This window comes from Schistocerca piceifrons, chromosome 1, assembly GCF_021461385.2.
Source record: "Schistocerca piceifrons isolate TAMUIC-IGC-003096 chromosome 1, iqSchPice1.1, whole genome shotgun sequence".
In the NCBI taxonomy this organism is placed as follows: Eukaryota; Metazoa; Arthropoda; class Insecta; order Orthoptera; family Acrididae; genus Schistocerca; species Schistocerca piceifrons.
Window position 1 is genome coordinate 1213656063 of NC_060138.1, and position 19901 is coordinate 1213675963.

General features: G+C 38.6%; 1 protein-coding gene across 1 annotated transcript in view; it reads right to left on the reverse strand.

The window, feature by feature from the left end:
• The window catches only part of LOC124781771 (5-phosphohydroxy-L-lysine phospho-lyase-like), a 136373-nt gene that overhangs the window by 23156 nt on the left and 93316 nt on the right, over positions 1 to 19901 (reverse strand). Inside the window, exons 5-7 of the mRNA XM_047253888.1 lie at positions 18755 to 18963; positions 14362 to 14587; positions 4364 to 4608 (exon numbers count right to left, since the gene is read on the reverse strand). Of these exons, the coding sequence (XP_047109844.1) occupies positions 4364 to 4608; positions 14362 to 14587; positions 18755 to 18963 (680 nt within the window). The remainder of the gene's footprint in view (positions 1 to 4363; positions 4609 to 14361; positions 14588 to 18754; positions 18964 to 19901) is intronic.

The window sequence follows — 19901 nt, forward strand, 5'->3', positions numbered from 1 at the left end:
GAATATAAGCATTTGAAATGTGATGCTACAGAAGAATGCTGGAGATTAGATGGATAGATCATCTAACTAATGCAGAGGTACTGAATAGAACAGTGAAAAAAAAGAATTTGCACCACAACCTGACTAGAATAAGGGACTGGTTGATTCTGAGACATCAAGGGATCACAAATTTAGCGTCTGAGGTATGTGTGTAGATTAAAAATTGTAGAGGGGTTCCAAGCGTTGATTATAGTAAGCAGGTTCAAAAGGATGTAAGTTGCAATAGTTATTCAGAGTCAAAGAGGCTTGCACAGGATAGAGCAGAATGGAAAGCTGCAACAAATCAGTCTTTTGACTGAAGACCACAACAACAACAACAACAGCATTATTTTCACAGAGGGAAACGTAATGGAATAAAAAAAATAACAAAAATGTGACCAATAGGTGGTGCTGTAAGTGTCAAAATGTGAACACCAACAAATGCACAACACATAGCTGTTCCTCAGTTTATGTCCAAGTTGCCTAATATTACTGTCTCCATGAAAGTTCACATGCTGCTGGTAAAACTCTTGTTCAAGAATAGTGACTGTGTGCCAGTAGCCCTGCAGGCATTACAGTCTTTCAAAGGCAAGAAAAAAGGTATTTGAAGCACAGTGTTGCAGAGCAAGGAAAGCAGTTGTTCTTACATCTGTCAAAGATATTGCCACAGTATTGCAGTAGGACAGAGTGGCACTATGCAAACATGCAGTGCATAGGGAATTGCCTGAACATTGGACATGCCTGTTAGCAAAGCACATAAAATCTTACAAAACACCCTCCGTTGCTGTCCATACAAAATCACCCATTTTCAGGAGTTGCTTCCTGCTGACCTACCAGCAAGCCAGATGTTCACTAGAGAATTTCTTGCTCACATTGAAGTGGACAATGAATGGGCATGAGATATTCTGTGGACAGATGAAGCCCATTTCTATCTTCAAGGATGTGTCAATACGCAGAATTGCAGAACATGGGCAATGGAAAATCCACACACACATCGACAGGTACCACTTCATTCTGCAAAGCTGAGTGTGTGGTGGAGGTAGATGCCATCATTTATTGTAGGGCTGTATTTTTATAAGGAGGAAGGTCCTGGGGGTCCTGTTACCTGTACCATCACTCGTAAATGCTACGACAGTATTGTGCATCAACATCATTCCAATTCTTCAACAGCATGTATGTGTTGATAGGATCATTTTTATGCAAAATGGCTTTCATCTGCACATTTGACAGTCAGTGAAGTGGCAGCTACACAGCCATTTTGAAAATGCTAGAATTATCAGCTATGTTTTCTATACAGTCTGGCCATCCACACCATTTGACCTTAATTTGTGTGCCTTCTGGCTTTGAGGTTATCTGAAAGATGTTTTGTTCAGTGCTCCTACTGTGAATGTCACTGAATTGAAGGCATGCATTGTGCGACGAATTCTGAACAGGACCCCTAAGACACATCGATCTGTTGTGGAACATACTGTTTCTTGATTTCAAGTTGTGGCAGAAACCGGTGACGGGATGCTGAAAATGTCACGCACTAGTCTCATGACAATTAGAAACTGGCATCATTTTGCTTCTTATGTGGGTTTTGGCCTCAGGAAAATTAAAAATCAATATCATTTTGATTTTATGTACTTTTTAGTCACACAACAATTAAAAAAAGATGTCATTGTTGATTTTTATTCTGTTTTTGGCCTCATAACAGTTAAAAACCAGTTTTTCTCATCCAGTGTGGTACCACCTAGCCACGATGGATGTTCTTACCCAACTAACAGTGTCACAACTATTGACTGCCAAACTTGTGCAATCATGCACATTAAACAGTACAAATGGTATAATGTGTGATTCACCTGTCATTTGCAACTGACCCCATTTACATCAAGATGCTTACAGGCATCAATAATATGCTGTCCAAATATGATGCCATTCTGAGCAGTGGTGCTCCTTCTATAACATTCTGAAACTGGAACTTTAATCGTGGACTATCACATCCGGTGCAGGGTTTGGTAGCATGATCTGTATTCTGGAGCAAAAGTCTTTAACAGATTGGCAGTAGACATCATGCAGGCAACTGGAAATGCCCAGATATTCAAAGCCAAAATAACTGAGTACTCCTTCCATAATTAACAGAATACTTGGGCATAGAGATTAAATGCTGGGTAAGACCAGCATTCATAAGAAGTGACCAAAATATGTTGTAGGACTATCAGTGACTACAGAGTACCTACTTTAGCATTATATGGACAGCTGACTGTGGCCTGGGTAGTTACGTATGCTTAGATTGAACAGCTAGATAAAATTAGAATGTTAATAGTGTAAGGGAAAGGACAGTGTATTTTTCCCCCAAAGTAACTTATTTTCTAGAATGAAATTTTCACTTTGCAGCAGAGTGTGCTCTGATATGAAACTTCCTGGCAGATTAAAACTGTACGCCAGAGCTAGACTCGAACTCGGGACCTTTGCCTTTCGCAGGCAAGTGCTCTACCATCTGAGCTACCCACGCATGACTCATGACCCATCCTCACAGCTTCAATTCTGCCAGTACCTCGTCTCCTACCTTCCAAACTTCACAGAAGCTCTCCTGCAAAACTTGCAGAACTAGCACTCCTGGAAGAAAGGATATTGCAGAGACATAGCTTTGCCACAGCCTGGGGGATGTTTTCAGGATGAAATTTTCACTCTGCAGGAGAGTGTGCACGGGTATGAAACTTCCTGGCAGATTAAAACTGTGTGCCGGACTGAGTGCTGGAGCTTGTGGAACACTTGCCTGCAAAAGGCGAAGGTGCAAAGTTTGAGTCTCAGTCTGGTACACAGTTTTAATCCTCCAGGAAGTTTCATATCAGTGCACACTCCACTGTAGAGTGAAAATTTCATTCTGGAAACATCCCCAGGCTGTGGCAAAGCTATGTCTTTGCAATATCCTTTCTTCCAGGAATGCTAGTTCTGCAAGTTTCACAAGGGAGCTTCTGTCAAGTGTGTAAGGTAAGAGACGAGGTACTAGCAGAAGTAAAGCTGTGAGGACAGGTCATGAGTTGTGCTTAGGTAGCTCAGATGGTAGAGCACTTACCCATGAAAGGCAGAAGTCCCAAGTTTGAATCTCTGTTTGGCACACAGTTTTATTCTTCCAGGAAGTTTCAACTTATTTTCTGCTAAATAATTCCCAAAATTAGCATTAATTGTAAATTGTTGCCAATATACTCTATAGAATTAGCCTGTAGTGTCTGCTTCTGCCTGGTAATGGACTTGTTCCACAATTTGAAGGCTCTGCCTCATGATGGGATTTATGGAACACAAGTTGCGAATGAATGATTACATTGTCTCACATAAGTGGCATTTTGAGAGAACACATAAAAGGTAACATAATGTGCAAGCTTTTGGAGCCAGCAGTTCCTTCTTCTGGCAGAAGGGTTGAAGGGGCAAGAAGAAGGATGAAGGAAAAAGACTGATGAGGTTTAGGAAATGGGGAGAATTGCAAGAAAAGTCACCCAGAATCACGGGTTAGGGGAGACTTACTGGTTACAGTAAAGTGGCCAAAATATGTTGTAGGACTATCAGTGACTACAGAGTACCTAAAAAAGCTCATAAAGCAGCAAAAGAGCTTAAATCGTGTGAGAGATGATTCTCAATGAAATGGGCTACAGGGAACATATTATGAATTTCACAAAATTCCAGAAAAAATTACAATAAGGAAAGGAGACCAAAGTAAAAGAAGAAATTAAAGAACAAAGAAGTTCTGGGAGCAGAGATTGTTGGGAAGGGCCTTTAGTGACAGGAACACCGCAGCTGGGCAAATAGATAAGGAATGGAATAAATAAATGGAATTTCTTTCACGTATAGGTACATGTGGTAAAGCCTGTGCTTCACATAGAAAACAAGCAGTGTACAAAGTTACATTCAAACCTTAACCAAAGTGTGCAATATCTGCATGAAAGATCTGTGATGTAAACTATCAGAATATGAGCAAGAAGTATTCAGAAGTGCTCAGGGTGTAATGAAATAAAGTTTGACACATGTCACTGGTTATTTTCACATCAACACAATCTCTGTTTTAGTTTCTCTATGCAACATAAATAATGTGTTTAAGAGCTTGCCTCTATTCAAGATAGACTTTAACCCTTTCCCTACCCTTCTTTTACATTATCACCCACAGGAGTGCAAACATGATAAAACACATAAAAATGCTCATCACATTCAATCATGTAACACAGATTAATAGTTGACACACTAAATGGAGAAAGTACTGCACAGAGGAAAGAAGAAGGTCCAGTATCAGTCTTGCATTGTACAGTAAAATGGATACAGGTGCCAAATAGTGCCCACAATTATAAAAGAGAGTTTCTTATGGGTTCCTGACCTGGATATAACATGCTGTGCCTCGGCTGTGGCTGGTTCCCTGGTCTCGCGGTCCCTGACCAGCTCGACTCCCACAAAGAGGCCGACGCCACGCACGTCCCCAATGATATGATGCTTGTTGGCCAGCTGCCGCATCAGGTTCAGCAGGTGGTTCCCCACCCTGGTTGCGTGCTCGCGCAAGTTCTCACGCTCCAGAACATCCATCACTGCATTGGCGACTGCACATGACACTGGATTGCCACCGTACTGCAAAAAGTGATAACTTAATGTATTTTGTGTAAAACTTTCCATTCTTAAGGGGACTAGTACATGAATAAGTGCCAAAAATCATTTTTTTAAATTTTGGTCATAAAAAATTCTGTGTAGTTTTCTGAACAAGAAAAAACTCACTTTGAGGAAATTATACCAAACTAAGCCCCAAAATTAGAGGAGTTTAAAAGTGTCTGCACACATGAAATACTTTGAAACTAACTGTGCTGGATGTCCTGCTATGTTTCAGTGATGTTGCAGTCAAAAAATTTAGGGTTATGGAATTTATGGGAAAGCCTGATGGACTAAATATGAAAAGAACTGCAATTGCCATTGACCACAGGAGACTCTTCAAAGCAGAGAATTCAGTGTTGGTAACCACCAGTGAAGCAGGAATAAGAAGAAGACATCTGAAAAACAAATGGGAGGTGGTACAGCACCAGTAACAAGATGAATATGTACCTGGGATGCATTCGTGTTATGCAGGGTAGGTAGAGAAACAAGCACTGAATTTCCTAGAAGTTCACTTTTTTATTTTCAGGTAGACATTAGTTAGAAACCATTAAAGACAGGGGGCTGAAATTTTATATACTACATATTTTTGATAATCACTGTTAAAAAAATTTTTTTGGTTGTAATTTATGACAGCACCATCTCTTTAAAAGTCTTCTTTAAACATAATAATGTAAAAGCCTTCCAGAAAAATCATGCTTCTAATTTGTTTTTATTTTGAGATATAAGCATCTGTGCTGTACATAAATAATTAATATGCTTTATTTCATTTACAACACAAAATACAATTGAGAAACAAGTGAGAGATCAGAAGCTGTTGTTCATACATCAGGTGGTTCCCAAAAAGATCTGTTGAAACATGATAAGCATTACATGGGTTTACAACTCTTTTTCTTTCAGCTGCACTATGTACAAAACTGACAAATTTTTCAAGATTTCCTTTTTTGTTGATGAACCAGACCCCTTAAGAATACTGGTATCAAAAATTGGCCAAAAAATGCTTAACTAAAATTTCATCGTTACATATTGTAAGTGAGGTCACACCACAACAGATGAAAATTCTCTATCAATAGCAGTTGCCTACATATCAGGAAATCACACTGAAGACAACACTGGCAGCCAATCTGTGCAGGCACTAGTCTATTCTGGGATGTCTTTCCTGTGATATCAGATGCTGTCACCATCTAAGGAAGATTATGTTCAAAATACAATGGTCATTGTGCTGGGGGTTGCAAATGGGAAATATGTTCAGCCAATGGGACCTGTGTTGTGAGAATAACTGTCAATTACAGAAAATATCCCTGTAAATTGGTGGATTTTATTAGAATGCAGCTAGGATAGTCATTGTATGGGGCTTCTTGTTGGCTTCATAAGCAATGATGGACTGTCAAAGATTTGAGCTTCAGATGGTAAAGTTCATGCAACAGTTGCTCTAGAGGATTTTCTATCACTGAAGACACACTTATTCCATCATAATCAAGAACACAGGCTCCAGTGAATAGTCTGTCCACTCAGTTAAATAGCCAGGTGCAAAGAGGTACTCAGTTTCACAAAAAAGACCTATTTTCCAGCAATGACCATAACCATCACAAGTCAACAAGGAGATCTGTGGATCAACAGCTGCCATTAACAGTGATTACTCATATTTATGGAAATGAGTGTAGATGGGCATCTAAAATAGGACAAGCATATAGATGTGCTCAATAAAAAGTTAAGTAAATGTTGCTATGTATTTAGAATGCTCAAAAATTGCTGCAGTGATCAAACAGTATTCTGTACATATTATGCATTTATGCATAGTCTTTTGCGATATGGTGTCATATTTTGGGGCAATTCAAGTCAGGCAAAACGCTCCTTTATTATTGAAAAACGAGCGATAAGAATCATAAAAGGAGCTGCACCTAGAGATCCATGTAGGGAAATTTTCAAGGAATATAAAATCATGACTCTTCCATCCATTTACATCTATGAAAGTATATGCTTTCTGAAGTCTCACCCCCAGTTTTCTTCTTTAAACAGTGAGTTCCATGACTATACAACAAGACAGAGTAATGAATTTCACAGAGAAGTGCATAAGAAAGCCCAATACAACAAGCGTGCAATATACCACCCAAAAATTCTCTATAGTGCTCTTCCCTTAAAAATAAAAAGGATTCAGCAGCTGAGCAGTTTTAAAAGTGAACTCAAAAGAATGTTAATCAGTAATAGTTTTTACAGTGTTAGTGAATATATGAATTCTTCAGAAAGATAGCGTGCCTCCACCTATCTTATAAGTTACTCATATACAAACTTGTATTGTGGGGTAGACTCTTTTATGTACACACAAAAATTAATTAATCTGTCAATATAGAATGTTGTAATCATTGTTTCTTGTTGCTGTCTGTTATACACAGAATATATGTAACTTATTTGTGTCCTATATTGTTACAAATTTATATCATGTAAGCTATAATTGTTTTGCCCATATATTTAATTCAGATTATTCACTGATAGTTTTCTCGTAATATGTTGTTACTCATATTTTTTCTGTATGTAACATATGACAAATCCCATATCAGTGTACATGATAAAACGGGTGCTCAATAAACTGAAACTGAAACTGAAGCAGCCAACCCAAACCAGGAAAGTCAGCTCAGACCATCAATGGAAAATCAAGTTTTGCTACTGTTACTGATGACCTGCCAGAAGAATTTACTGTCCTGCCACCAGTAGTAGCTGGCTAGACTGAGGAACAGTTATGGTAGTTGTTGATCTTCAGAATCAATTTTCAGGTACATTCAGGTCGAGAGTGGAGATGAGGCAAACTAAATGCGAAAACCCTCGGCAGCACTGGCGAGTCATCCCCCTCATGTGGTCAAAAATCCCCTCCCTCCTCCCCATGGTCACAGCACCCCTCCCCCCTCCTGCCCTAACATGTCAGTGGTCATACAGGAAGTTTACAACTGAAAGGTGGAGAATCAAAACAAAATGGAGAAGAAGCTGTGAGATGACATCATTCAGTCACCAGTTAGTCCTTGGTCTTCTCCTGTGGTCCTCATGAAAGATAGTGCATGGCATTTGTGTGTCAATTTACAGCAGGTGCACAGAATCACCAAAAAGGATGTATAACCGTTGCTATGAATTGATGACACCTTGAAATGTTTGACAGAAGAAAAGTATTTCTCCATAACAAATATCCAGGCTGGCTACAGGCAGATTAAGATTCATGCACTGACTGGGAAAAGACTGCTTCCCTAACATCTGATAGCCTTTTAGGGTTATGCCATCTGACCTGTGCAGCACTCCAGCACTCCTCAGTACATGGTGAAAAATTTTCTTCAGTATCTTAAAAAGGCAAAATATCATTGCTACAGGGACAACATTGTTTGTTATTTTCTCAAAGACATTTCAGAAACACCTAAGCCACTTGTCAGCTGTGATGAAGTGTGCCCATGATGCAGGTCTTTGTCCTGTAATGGTTCTGCTGTATTGGACAATATTTTTTCCTAAAGTTATCAAATATGGTGTAATACTGTTGATGGTACAAAGATGGATGTATGATGTCACAATTAACCTAAGACTAAGACTGAAAATGGTAGTGTGGAACATCTCTTGGTGAACCCACATTACCTTTTTGTTCACTATTCCACGTACTGTGTATCCTCACTGTGTGTTTTATGCATTCTTCCAGTAAATTAATAAAGTGTATTTTATTGTGGATTGACATTCCTACAGGTGGTGACATGGCAGACAACAAACCATCAAACCTGATGATATTGCCATTCACACCACCTCATCAGGACAGTCATTTGGTAATTCAGAGGAAGTGACAACCGTTCCACTGGTGGCAATAAATTTTGGACAGGTGCCAGGTACTTTGTGAGATTTGCAGCTTGTGGACAACTCACCAATAAGCTGTATCACATCTTCCACAGTGGTAGAAAAACATACATGCCACAACAACCAGACCTATGGTTCCAGCTTCTGGAAGTTTCATTTGACACCTATGGTATTATTGATGAGAACCTAAAATTCACTCTGATGTTCAATAGTTTAAGACACTCAAACCTTATTGTTATTGGCTGACATTGTGCATAACACACCATCGGTGTGCAAATACATGCACCTTATGGACAATGTGCTTCATCGAATACATAAACTGACAGAACTTTGAACCCAGCAAGTTTTGACAAGAAAATTTATCAGTCAGAAATCACCTTCTGCATTCTGCTGTAATCTTCAATCCCAGGTGACAGAATCTGAAGTGTCTGAGGCAATGTTCAACAAGTAGTAGTTTAACCACTCACCTTTTGCAGTGAAAATTGCTGCGGTTTCATGTAACACCACCAATTTACACTCACAGTTACTTATTGCTGACAAGATATATAATATGTTGTTATGTGATAACTGAGGTAGGGCCCCATGAATAGGGCATTGTGTTGCAAGTGTAATTATGGTGCACACCTCTAGAGGTGAATGGCCTCCACTGCCAGAACAAGGAGAATGACACTGCAACATCAGTACTGTCCAATGAAAATTCTGTCAAGTTTCAGTGGGTCCCTGCAGCCCTAAGCCTGCCAGACAGTAGAGTGATAGCTGTGACATCAGTCAGCTCTTAAGACTGTTGGTACCACTCTTGATTTGGACAGGTCATTAGAAAATGCAGCCCTCTGTGTAATGGCTGACAAGGAGGTGTAGGCACAACCAGTTGCTCTAATGTAGAATACCTACACTCCACCATCACAGCAACTAAAGGATCTTCCATTTCATGTGACAACAGTCTTTCTCAAGAAAGCAAATCCCTTCATGCTATCAGAGATGTGGCTCTTCTGTCAACTCAACAATACACAGGTCACAATGTTGATACATCATATACTTATATGTCAAACTGCATTTCCTGAAGAATTTAATTGACTGGGCATTGGATGTCAGTTTTCTGCCAGCAAGACTTGAAAAATGATCTTCTGCTGCCTCCTGGCTCACTGCCATGAATAATTCTAAGATACCTACTTTTGGCCAGTGCGAAAAGGTGGTGAGTTTTGATTTCACAAAGAAATTGCGGTGGATCTTCGTGATTGCCGATGTCACCAAACTATTCATGGAATGGATTTTCTGCACCATTTTTCACTTTAATGTGTCAATACAGAAGGGTCACCTCCATATAAATGTTGAGGTAGTTTACAGACATACAAGATGTTCAAGCATTCCTCCCAAAATAAAAAATGCCACTGTTTCAGATGTGGAAGCCTACGTATTCAGCTGTCAAGACAGAAGCATCACTGAAAGATGAATTTTGTATCATAGTGAACACTGGCAATGAGTTGCTCAGGAAGATGATGGACTTACAGGAAGTGACAACAGATGTAGTCAAGACAATGAACTGTTAAGCACTTCAATTGCCATACACACCACTATCATAATGACAGTTAAACCTAAACTACAGAATTTAAAAGATGACATCACACCCTGTTGACTTTGGCCAACATAAAACAGCTCCTGGCACCTCTCACTGGCATGCTACAGAACACATGCATTAACATTCCTACTACAATGGGACCACTGACTGCTTTTAAACCTTCCAAGTTTGTATCTGGAAAGTGTACCAAAGTGAAGAAAAGAAAGAGAAAGTAAATGATTATTGTAAATTTCAAATGTCCCATATACATCACTCCTCTGTACAGTTCCTGGCATATTTGAGGGCCTGCCATACTCTGTATATGCTGACATCTCCAGACTGTTATCCTATTTGACACCAACAATAGGGCTACCCAGCTCCAGGCCTTCTCTTCTTATTACAACAACACAAGAATGGTAAATCCAGCCACGTTTCAATCAAATGTTTGCTCTAGGCAGATGATGCTGTGGGTCAGGCAACTCACTGTCGCTCGAGCCTGCATCAACTGACACAACCACCTACGAGGTTACACCTTTGCCAGACCAGCCTGAACAGTATGCTTCCCCAGTTTCTCCTGTTTTATGACCAGTCAGCATGAAGGCTGGCAGGAGCTTACGGCAGGACTACTCATTTATCCCAGGAGCTCCCCTTCCTAGGAGGGGGCTACTCACCAAACAGCAGCAGAAGAACACGCTTATAAAAGGTATTACAATTTGTGAGCTTTCAGAGCCAGTGGCTTCTTCTTTTGGCAGAAGGGTTGAGGGAGAAGGAAGAGGGGTGAAGGAAAAGGACTGGTTAGGTATAGGAAAAGGGATAAAGATCAGAAAAGTCACCCAGAACACCAGGTCAGGGGATATTTATTGGACAGGATGAGAAGGAAAAATTCTGAAATTGTCATTTGTCAGGTAGTTCCTGCTTTATGATTGTTTGATGGTCATTATCAAAAATAGTTTTTTCACAGATATAAGTTGAAAGCATCAGCATATTTTAATGCATTATTTACCTATAACTTATAATTTGTTTCTACTGACACAATAGCAGAAATTTAATAATTTGTTCCATCAAATTTAATTCTCAGTTTCTCATAGTTTTGCATGCCAGTGAGTTCCAGCTGCACTACTTTTGTTGCTTTTCCAGGCAAAATGGCAAAGGGTTTGTTAAATAAATCTATCAATGGAAAATCCAGGAGGGAATGTAACAATACCAATGGCAAAAAGCTTTAATTGTGAAAGTCTTTTTGTTGTGCCAATGTGCGACGCAACATCTCTGCTATAAATCAGTGAAACTATTTCATCGCATATACTTTTAAAGCAGGCTTACAACTTATTTGGCATTTTCTTGTAATCATAAAAATGAACATAATTGCCCAACTTCAGATGTGTTTAAAACACTCAAAAGATGTAGTAGAATCATAAAGCTGAGTAATCAATTGATTTTTGCCTTGAAGGTACTTATTTGACATATTTAAATGATTTGTAATGTTAGAAATGCTAAGTCACATAAACAAACCATATTTTTTAATTAAGAGATTTTTTTTCATGAAAATTTTTCTTTCATCAATTGAATTCAGAAACCAAACAAGAATTTTACCACAAATTAGTCGTCTCATTTCTGTGTAAAAATGGAGACACCATATTTGCTGCTGTCAGTGTCTTTAAGAGAAGTTAAACTTTCATGAGATATGCAGAACCTATTTGCTTTGGGTACAAAGTCTCCTGGCGGATTATACGGTGTAATTAATTGCATAAAATCATCACCATACTCCCCTAAATGCTGTTTCAATAATAATACCAATACAGAATTAATTCCTACTATACAAGGTGCTTCACCACTCATAATGCCTGCTAACTTAGTCATATTTAAATGAAAGTTTGAACACTCCCAGTGCTGCAGTGAACATATCACAACCCTTAATTTGCCCTGACAATGAATGCATTCCAATCAATTCATTACATATTTCAAGTATGTGTGTTATCCCATGTCCAAATACAATCATCTGGGTTGTGGAGGTGATGTCATTTGATTCAGCAGTAGCCTGAAAAATAACAAATTTTCTTTGAGCAAGTTTTTGTTTGATCCATGATATTTACCATCACTGCAATAACTCTCCTTTGCACAGTCATCCAGTTTAATTGAATTTTCTTGAAATATTTAACTGATTCCAGCCAAAGGTTTTTAGCACCTGTTGTTGTTGTTGTTGTTGTTGTTGTGGTCTTCAGTCCTGAGACTGGTTTGATGCAGCTCTCCATGCTAATCTATCCTGTGCAAGCTCCTTCATCTCCCAGCACCTACTGCAACCTACATCCTTCTGAATAGTGTATTCATCCCTTGGTCTCCCTCTACGATTTTTACCCTCCACGCTGCCCTCAAATGCTAAATTTGTGATCCCTTGATGCTTCAGGACATGTCCTACCAACCGATCCCTTCTTCTAGTCAAGTTGTGCCACAAACTTCTCTTCTCCCCAATCCTATTCAATGCCTCCTCATTAGTTACGTGATCTATCCACCTAATCTTCAACATTCTTCCGTAGCACCACATTTCAAAAGCTTCTATTCTCTTCTTGTCCAAACTATTTATTGTCCATGTTTCACTTCCATACATGGCTACACTCCATACAAATACTTTCAGAAAAGACTTCCTGACACTTAAATCTATATTCGATGTTAACAAATTTCTCTTCTTCAGAAACCTTTTGCTTGCCATTGCCAGTCTACATTTTACATCCTCTCTACTTCAACCATCATCAGTTATTTTGCTCCCCAAATAGCAAAACTCCTTTACTACTTCAAGTGTCTCATTTCCTAATCTAATTCCCTCGGCTTCATCCGACTTAATTCGACTACATTCCATTATCCTCGTTTTGCTTTTGTTGGTGTTCATCTTATATCCTCCTTTCAAGACACTGTCCATTCGGTTCAACTGCTCTTCCAAGTCCTTTGCTGTCCCTGACAGAATTACAATGCCATCAGCGAACCTCAAAGTTTTTATTTCTTCTCCTTTATTTCTTCTCCCTTCTCTCTTTAGCACCTATCTTGAAAAAAATTTTGACAAGATCTCCATCTGTAAATGGCTGGCAACTTTTTGCTATAGGCTGAGATATTTCAAAATTTATTTATGTTGCAGTTTCTGAGTCTTTAACAGATTCTCTGAGTATTGCATGCTGACATATAAATTCTCATTTCAAGGAATAAATTTTATGTCATGTAGTTCTTCTGGCAATTCAGAATGCAGACTCTCATACTGTCTCCTTAATTTGTAACGTAATGAATGAAAAATCTGTAATCCAGCAGGCAGGGATAATGCTGACTCTTTCCTCCCCTCCCTTCCCCTTCCCTCCTAGAGTATCTCTCACTATTTGCCAAAACACTTTTCATAGTCTTCCAGCAGCTGCTTCAAGCAAGATTTGCTTCTCCATACTCTCTTAACTCTGTACAAAATCCTACCATTAAACAACCATCTGTCCACCCACATAAATGGCCATTGCCAAACTGTAGCTAACCAAATACTCCATCACCCAAATAAAAGTGTGCTCTCATTAAAAATGAATAAGCTTTTTTTGTGTTTAGGCTACTCTAGAAATTTCAAAAACTTCTATTTTCCTTTCATTTCCTATCTCTCCCATTCTCTTAGACAAAGTGCAGAAGTTCTGAAAGCTCATAAATAACAGTAACTTATTTCCTTTTGCATATTTAATTGTTGTCATTTGCTCAGATAGTGTTAGTATTTGTTTCTTCAATTTATAACTGAAGTAATATTGAAATGTTCAAAAAGTGATAAACATCTCGTTAAATAAATACAGAATTAATCCTACAATAGTGATGTAAACTGAAGAAATGAATTAAAATTTGAGCTACAGCCAGGACTTGAACACGGGTCTCCTCGCTTGTGGTGGTGTAATGGTCAGCATTTCTGTCTAGTAGAGCCCCGGCCACAGCACAAATTCTAATTCATTTCTTCAGCTTCCATCATTATCATAGATAAAGATGAGACTTAAATGTCACAGGGAAAACTTGATTATAATTAATCCTGTGGAAAAGAAATGATGACCATGAAACACGAGGAGTCTTAAGAAAGAGTCTTAATACAAGAAAGTGAAAAATGGAAGCATGCACATTTATGTTAGGAAGACTTCAAGCAAAATATACTTCTACAACTGAAACAGGTCTCTGAAGTTATTAAGATAAAAATACTTCTGAAAACTGAGACAAATTCTTCGTTTTTAATTACTTATTGTGCTTTGATTATGTCACTGATTTTATGGTAATGTACAGTGCACACATTCCATAAAGTCATTATTATGAGACTTAGCTAACAAAATGTAGCTTTCAATCTGTCCTGTAATTTTAATTAAGTGTATACTTACAGTATTGAAATATTCAATTCCAGTGTTCTGGAAACTTTGAGCAATTTCTCTGGTTGTAACAACTGCTGCCACAGGATGGCCATTCCCCATTGGTTTGCCAAGAGTAACAATATCAGGTATAACATCGTCACCTTGCAACTGGAATCCCCACCAGTGCTTTCCCACTCGGCCGAAACCCACTTGAACCTCATCTGCTACGCACACACCACCAGCTTCACGGACATGCCTGGTGATCATAAAAAGAATAAAATAAGGAAACAGTGAATGGTTTCATCACCAGTAAAAAAAAGATAAGAGCAATGATTTGTTATAAACACATTTCATGTAGAATCTTGCATTTCTCCCTCCTAGACATTTGACTTGATGGAGTACTGAGTAAATTAATGTCAAGTCATAAAAATGTAAATCTGGTCGCACTTGCAGGTATAAACATCAACACTTTACATGAGTGCCAGGAAAGCAAATGTTTTACATATTTTATCCTCTCTTGTGGGGCTAAAGATCAACATGAACTTGTACTCAGTTCAATAATAACACATACGGTATAAATGGTGTTCTATAAGTAATGCAACACTTTTTTCTCAGCCAATTTAGGTTTAAAAATACGAAATTTGTTTTAGAGCATCATGCAATATCCCCACCTCAGTCCATATAGTTTCATGAAGTTCCAATAAGTGGCGGCACTATGCGTAGCTTTCAAAATGACGACAGTAATGGAGGTGCATTTCAAGTAGAGAGCTGTCATTGAGTTTCTCTTGGCCGAAAGCCACAGAATCGTAGGTTTCCGTAGGCACTTGCAGAATGTCTATGGAGACCTGGTAGTGAACAAAGCATGGTGATTCACTGGCTGAGGCATCATTGCAACAACGGCACACAGACCTGTCCAGTCTTCCATGCAGCAGCCGGCCAGACACAGCTGTGATTGCTGAAATGTCAGAATGTGCAGACATTCTCATTGAAGGTGACCAATGCAGCACAATCAAAAACTTCACTGTTCAATTGGTCACCTCTGTTGGTAGTGCTGACACACTTGTCCATCAATTGTGGTACACAAAGGTGTGTGCCCAGTGGGTTCATAACTGTTCAGAATATCATAAAGAGCAGTGAAGGACCATCTGTGCAGAATTGCTTGCATGTAATGAGGCATCACGTTGAACCAGAAACAAAGTGGCTGTTATATCCTAGCCAGTAATGCCACCCGAGCCCGCTGCCAAAAGGTTGGCAGCATCAAAGTCCGGACGCCGTCCGCATAAGCAGCGCCAGCTAGACAGGAAATCGCCGCAAGTCTGCGCGTGCCACCGCTGGCTTCTGGCTTCATAAGCGCTGGAGTCGCGAGCACTAGGACAGTTCTGTATTCGCAGGTCAGTTGTATACTCGACACCGAATTGTGTACTTGCTAGTCAGTCGTGTGTTCATCGCAGCAGAGTTGTTGTTTGTCGTCAGCCGACGCTGACCTAGCCGCTCCGACTCGAACTAGACAGATTTCTGTAGACACGGAGTTCACTACTGTGTTGCTGTATCTTCGTTAATAAAGATAAGTACCGACTTTTATTTAATCAGAGTGTTTGGGTTTTCCTCTTTCTGTTCACTGTTCCAGCGGACCGGTCGGCCTGCTATTAAAAGTGTGGCGGTGACGTCGTAAGCCGTTTCTACAGCGAATTGCTTGTCGCTACGAACACCACCACAAAAGTGGCAATCCATGGAGTGGCACCACAAAACTCTCCTCCAAAGAAAAGTTCATAGCCGCACCTTCAGTCAGTAAAGCCATGGTGAAGACTTTCTGAGACTCTGAAGGGGTTATTTTGTTTGATGTCATCCCCCATGCCATAGTGATCAGTTCTGAAATATAATAAACTGTGTTCTTAAGACTGTTTATTCCCTGACAAGTTGAAACTCGCTGTAGTCAAACCCTTGCACAAGAATGGGAAAATAAAGCATGTTCAGAACCACAGACCTATTGCTCTAATCTCAACACTCAGCAAACTGATTGAGGAAATAATATTAAAAGGAATCTTGGAACATTACAACAATGCTAACATCTTAAGTGATTTCCAGCATAGTTGCAGAATAGTTCAAACTACCACAGCATCTGCAGTACTGTGTGACCATTATGTACTTGAAAAAATTAAACGTCCCAAGCAGCAGGAGTATCCCAGGACCTCTCAAAAGCTTTCAATAGAGTACATCACAAAGCACTCTTTTCAGAAACTGCAATGAGCATTGTCACTGTAAAATGTATGCAATTGCTATAAACATTTTAAAGGTAGGCAACAGCGTACAGAAACTGTGTGTAATAATAAAGGAGTATTGGAGAGGAGAAGGTCAAGAATTAGAAATAGATATATGGTGCTCCTAAGGGCTCTATTTTATTTTTATTCATATATTTCCCAAGTTCTCTGGATCATAAGTGTTTGATCACTTTGTAAGCTGATGACATATCTGATGTCTATTGTGCAGACAGAGCTTGGCCTTATTGAACAGATTATAAATTTTATTAAAAAGGCAAGAGCTCACTTTAAAATGACAATATGAAAGTTAATGTAAAAAAAATGAATATTATTCACTTTAAAGAGAGTATTCCAAATAGGTATAATATTGTGAATGATGAGATTCTGTCAACAACCTGTTAAGAATATACATTTTTGGGTTTATACCTAAGTGACCAACTTTCATCAAAGCAGCAAGTTGAAACTGTCTCCAAAGAATAACGTCCAGTTTATATGTATGGTGGAGATTATCACCACACATTAATTCTGAATACCTGAGGACTGTATATTTTGGGTTAGTATATCCTTTCTTGTCTACTGGAATAATGGCATGGAGGCACGGTGGCAGAGGGAGGGGAAAGGAAGGGGGGGATGTGCCACACTAACATGAAAAGTGTTTTAATACTGCAGAAGAGGGGCTTAAGGATCATACCAAAACTGAAACATTGAATGCCTTGTAAAAGTCTATTCACTAGTTTCAGTAATCTCCTCGTTTATGCAATGTATATGCTACACATATTGTGCTAGTGAAAGAAGAAACTAAGTTCAAAAATAGCAACCCTAAAATTCACAACCTTGAAACTATGCTTAACACAGACTTTCATATGATCAACAGAAGATTAACTTTAATGGCAAAAAGCATATATGTCAAAAGAGCTGTTTTAGTAATTTATTACCTAGTTGTCTTACAATGTTGTGTGGAGATACCTTTAAAAAATGACTCAAGAGCAGTGGCTTATCCATAAATGCTCTTACAACTTGTATGTAATATGACTAATATTTTAAACAATGATCTATTTCTAGTAATAATTATAATAGTAAATTGCATGTAACACCGACTGCTCATTATCAAACAAAGGAAAATCCAGGATGGAATGTAACAGTATTGTGAAAGGGTAAGTTGTCACTCACTATATAGAGGAGAAGCTGTCACAGACAGGCACAACAAAACGAATGTCACAGCTTGCTTCAGTTGCCAGAGACTGCAGTCACATGTGTGTGAATTTTGTTTGTGTGCGTGAGTGTGTGTGGGTGTGTGCATGTGCATGCATGTGTGTGTCATTTATTTCTGATGAACGCCTTGCTGGGCAAAAGCTTACTTGTGACAGTCTTTTTGTTGTGCCTATCTGTGACTCAGCATCTTCTCTATATGGCAACTGCTCATCATGGAATAAATTATTGTCCTACTGTTTGAATTATTTAAATATAGCACATTGTAAGAAGTAATGCTGTAACTTATACTTTCATGACATTGCACATGCATGTAAAATTACATGTTATGAGCAGAGAATAAATTAGAAACATAAACTATGGAATGCCACAATATTTAGTACTCTGTCTGCTCTTCCTTTTGCACATTAATTAAAGGCTTATACTAAAACTGTAATGTTTGTGGAACATGAACATGTAGCTCAAACTCAACAATACTGTTCACACCCAAAGTTATCTGAAAGTTGATTAACTTTGAATTCAAAGACAGCCTTTGTGATGAACATAAGAATGACTGCCTTTTATAGAGACATGGCATGAATTGAACCACCAAGATTTAGGCAATGGATTTTTTACAAGTTTTTTGGATAAGTAAAGAAAAAACAGACCTACAAGAGATGGAAATCAGGTGTAAAACATCTGGATGTGTGAACCACAAAGGAAGAAATGCAACATCAAAACTTCCCAGATGAACCAAAACTTAAACAGTGAAGACAAGTCCCGCATAAAAAAAGAAGTACACTGGTCTATATGCAAGAGTCAGAGAAAAATATTCATAAAAATAAAGACTTGAAATATCATGGCCCTTGTGTGTCCAGAATGAATAAAGTAGTAGTATAACTCCAAATTTCTGTACCTTTTTGAGATAATTGCCTTAAATAAAACTGATCATTACTTAATTTTAGTGATCTGCTAACCTGAAGGCTTCACGTAGGTAGTTTTGTGGTGGAATTATCTGCCCACCACAGCTAATCAGACTCTCAATAAAGAATGCACATACTGAACGACCTTCATCCCTGATTTTCCTGCAGATTTCCTTGACGTCTCCAGCGTACTTCTTTCCCATGTCTTCTCCAGGGTAGTCAACATCTCGGTATTTCCCTCTGTAAACATCTGGGCAAGGAGCCTGAAATGCATCAGAGAACTAACTTACTGTATGTTAGTGGAACATAGTTCTCACTATAATTTTTTAGCTAAAATAAGTTTCATTACCAATATATGTAATGAACATTTACTCATTATCAGACAAATTATGAGCTCTAATATTTAAGTATTATTGATAGTTACCTGTTATACTGACTTTGTATCTTAAAGTGAAAACTTGCTCAAATTTAATATGAACCCTAATTGTTTGAGCTAAAATTATATTTGTTTTATTTAATACACTAATGGAAAATCCTGGATGATGGTGTTGTTTGGGAATACATTGAATACATTCTTCCACAGCCAGTGTTAGGGCTTCTTTTGTTTATTGGATTAATTCATCCAAAAATCTTTATGATTGTGGGATGGGTCATCATGCATTTACAAATGGCTCTGAGCACTATGGGACTTAACATCTGTGGTCATCAGTCCCCATGCATTTACAAATATCACACTGGAAGGTGTTCACTAACATTCTTGTGCATGTATATCTGTACGCTTCTCTCTCTCTCCCTCTTCCCCTCCCTCTCCCCCCTCTCCCTCTCCCTCTCTCTGACACACACACACACACACACACACACACACACGTGTACACTAGAGGAAATGTTTATAATAATATTGCAGCAAATTAAAGTAGATGAATTTTGGCTTTATCTGGAAGAGAATTTACACTAGTTGCAGTAGGAAATATTGAACTTGGTTGTCTAAAGTCCCCTGTTATAAATGGTTGGAGAAAGCCTGTGACCAAAAAAACAAGTCTCTTGCATTTCAGATGTTTTAAAAATTCATATGTGCATACAAGTGTTCTAAGAGGAATGGTCTTAGGGTTTAATTAAACAGTGAACATGATGAAATATTTATTATCTTTTGAGTAAGACTATTGTAAATTGTGGTGCAAGTTTTGAAAGCTGATGTCGTTAC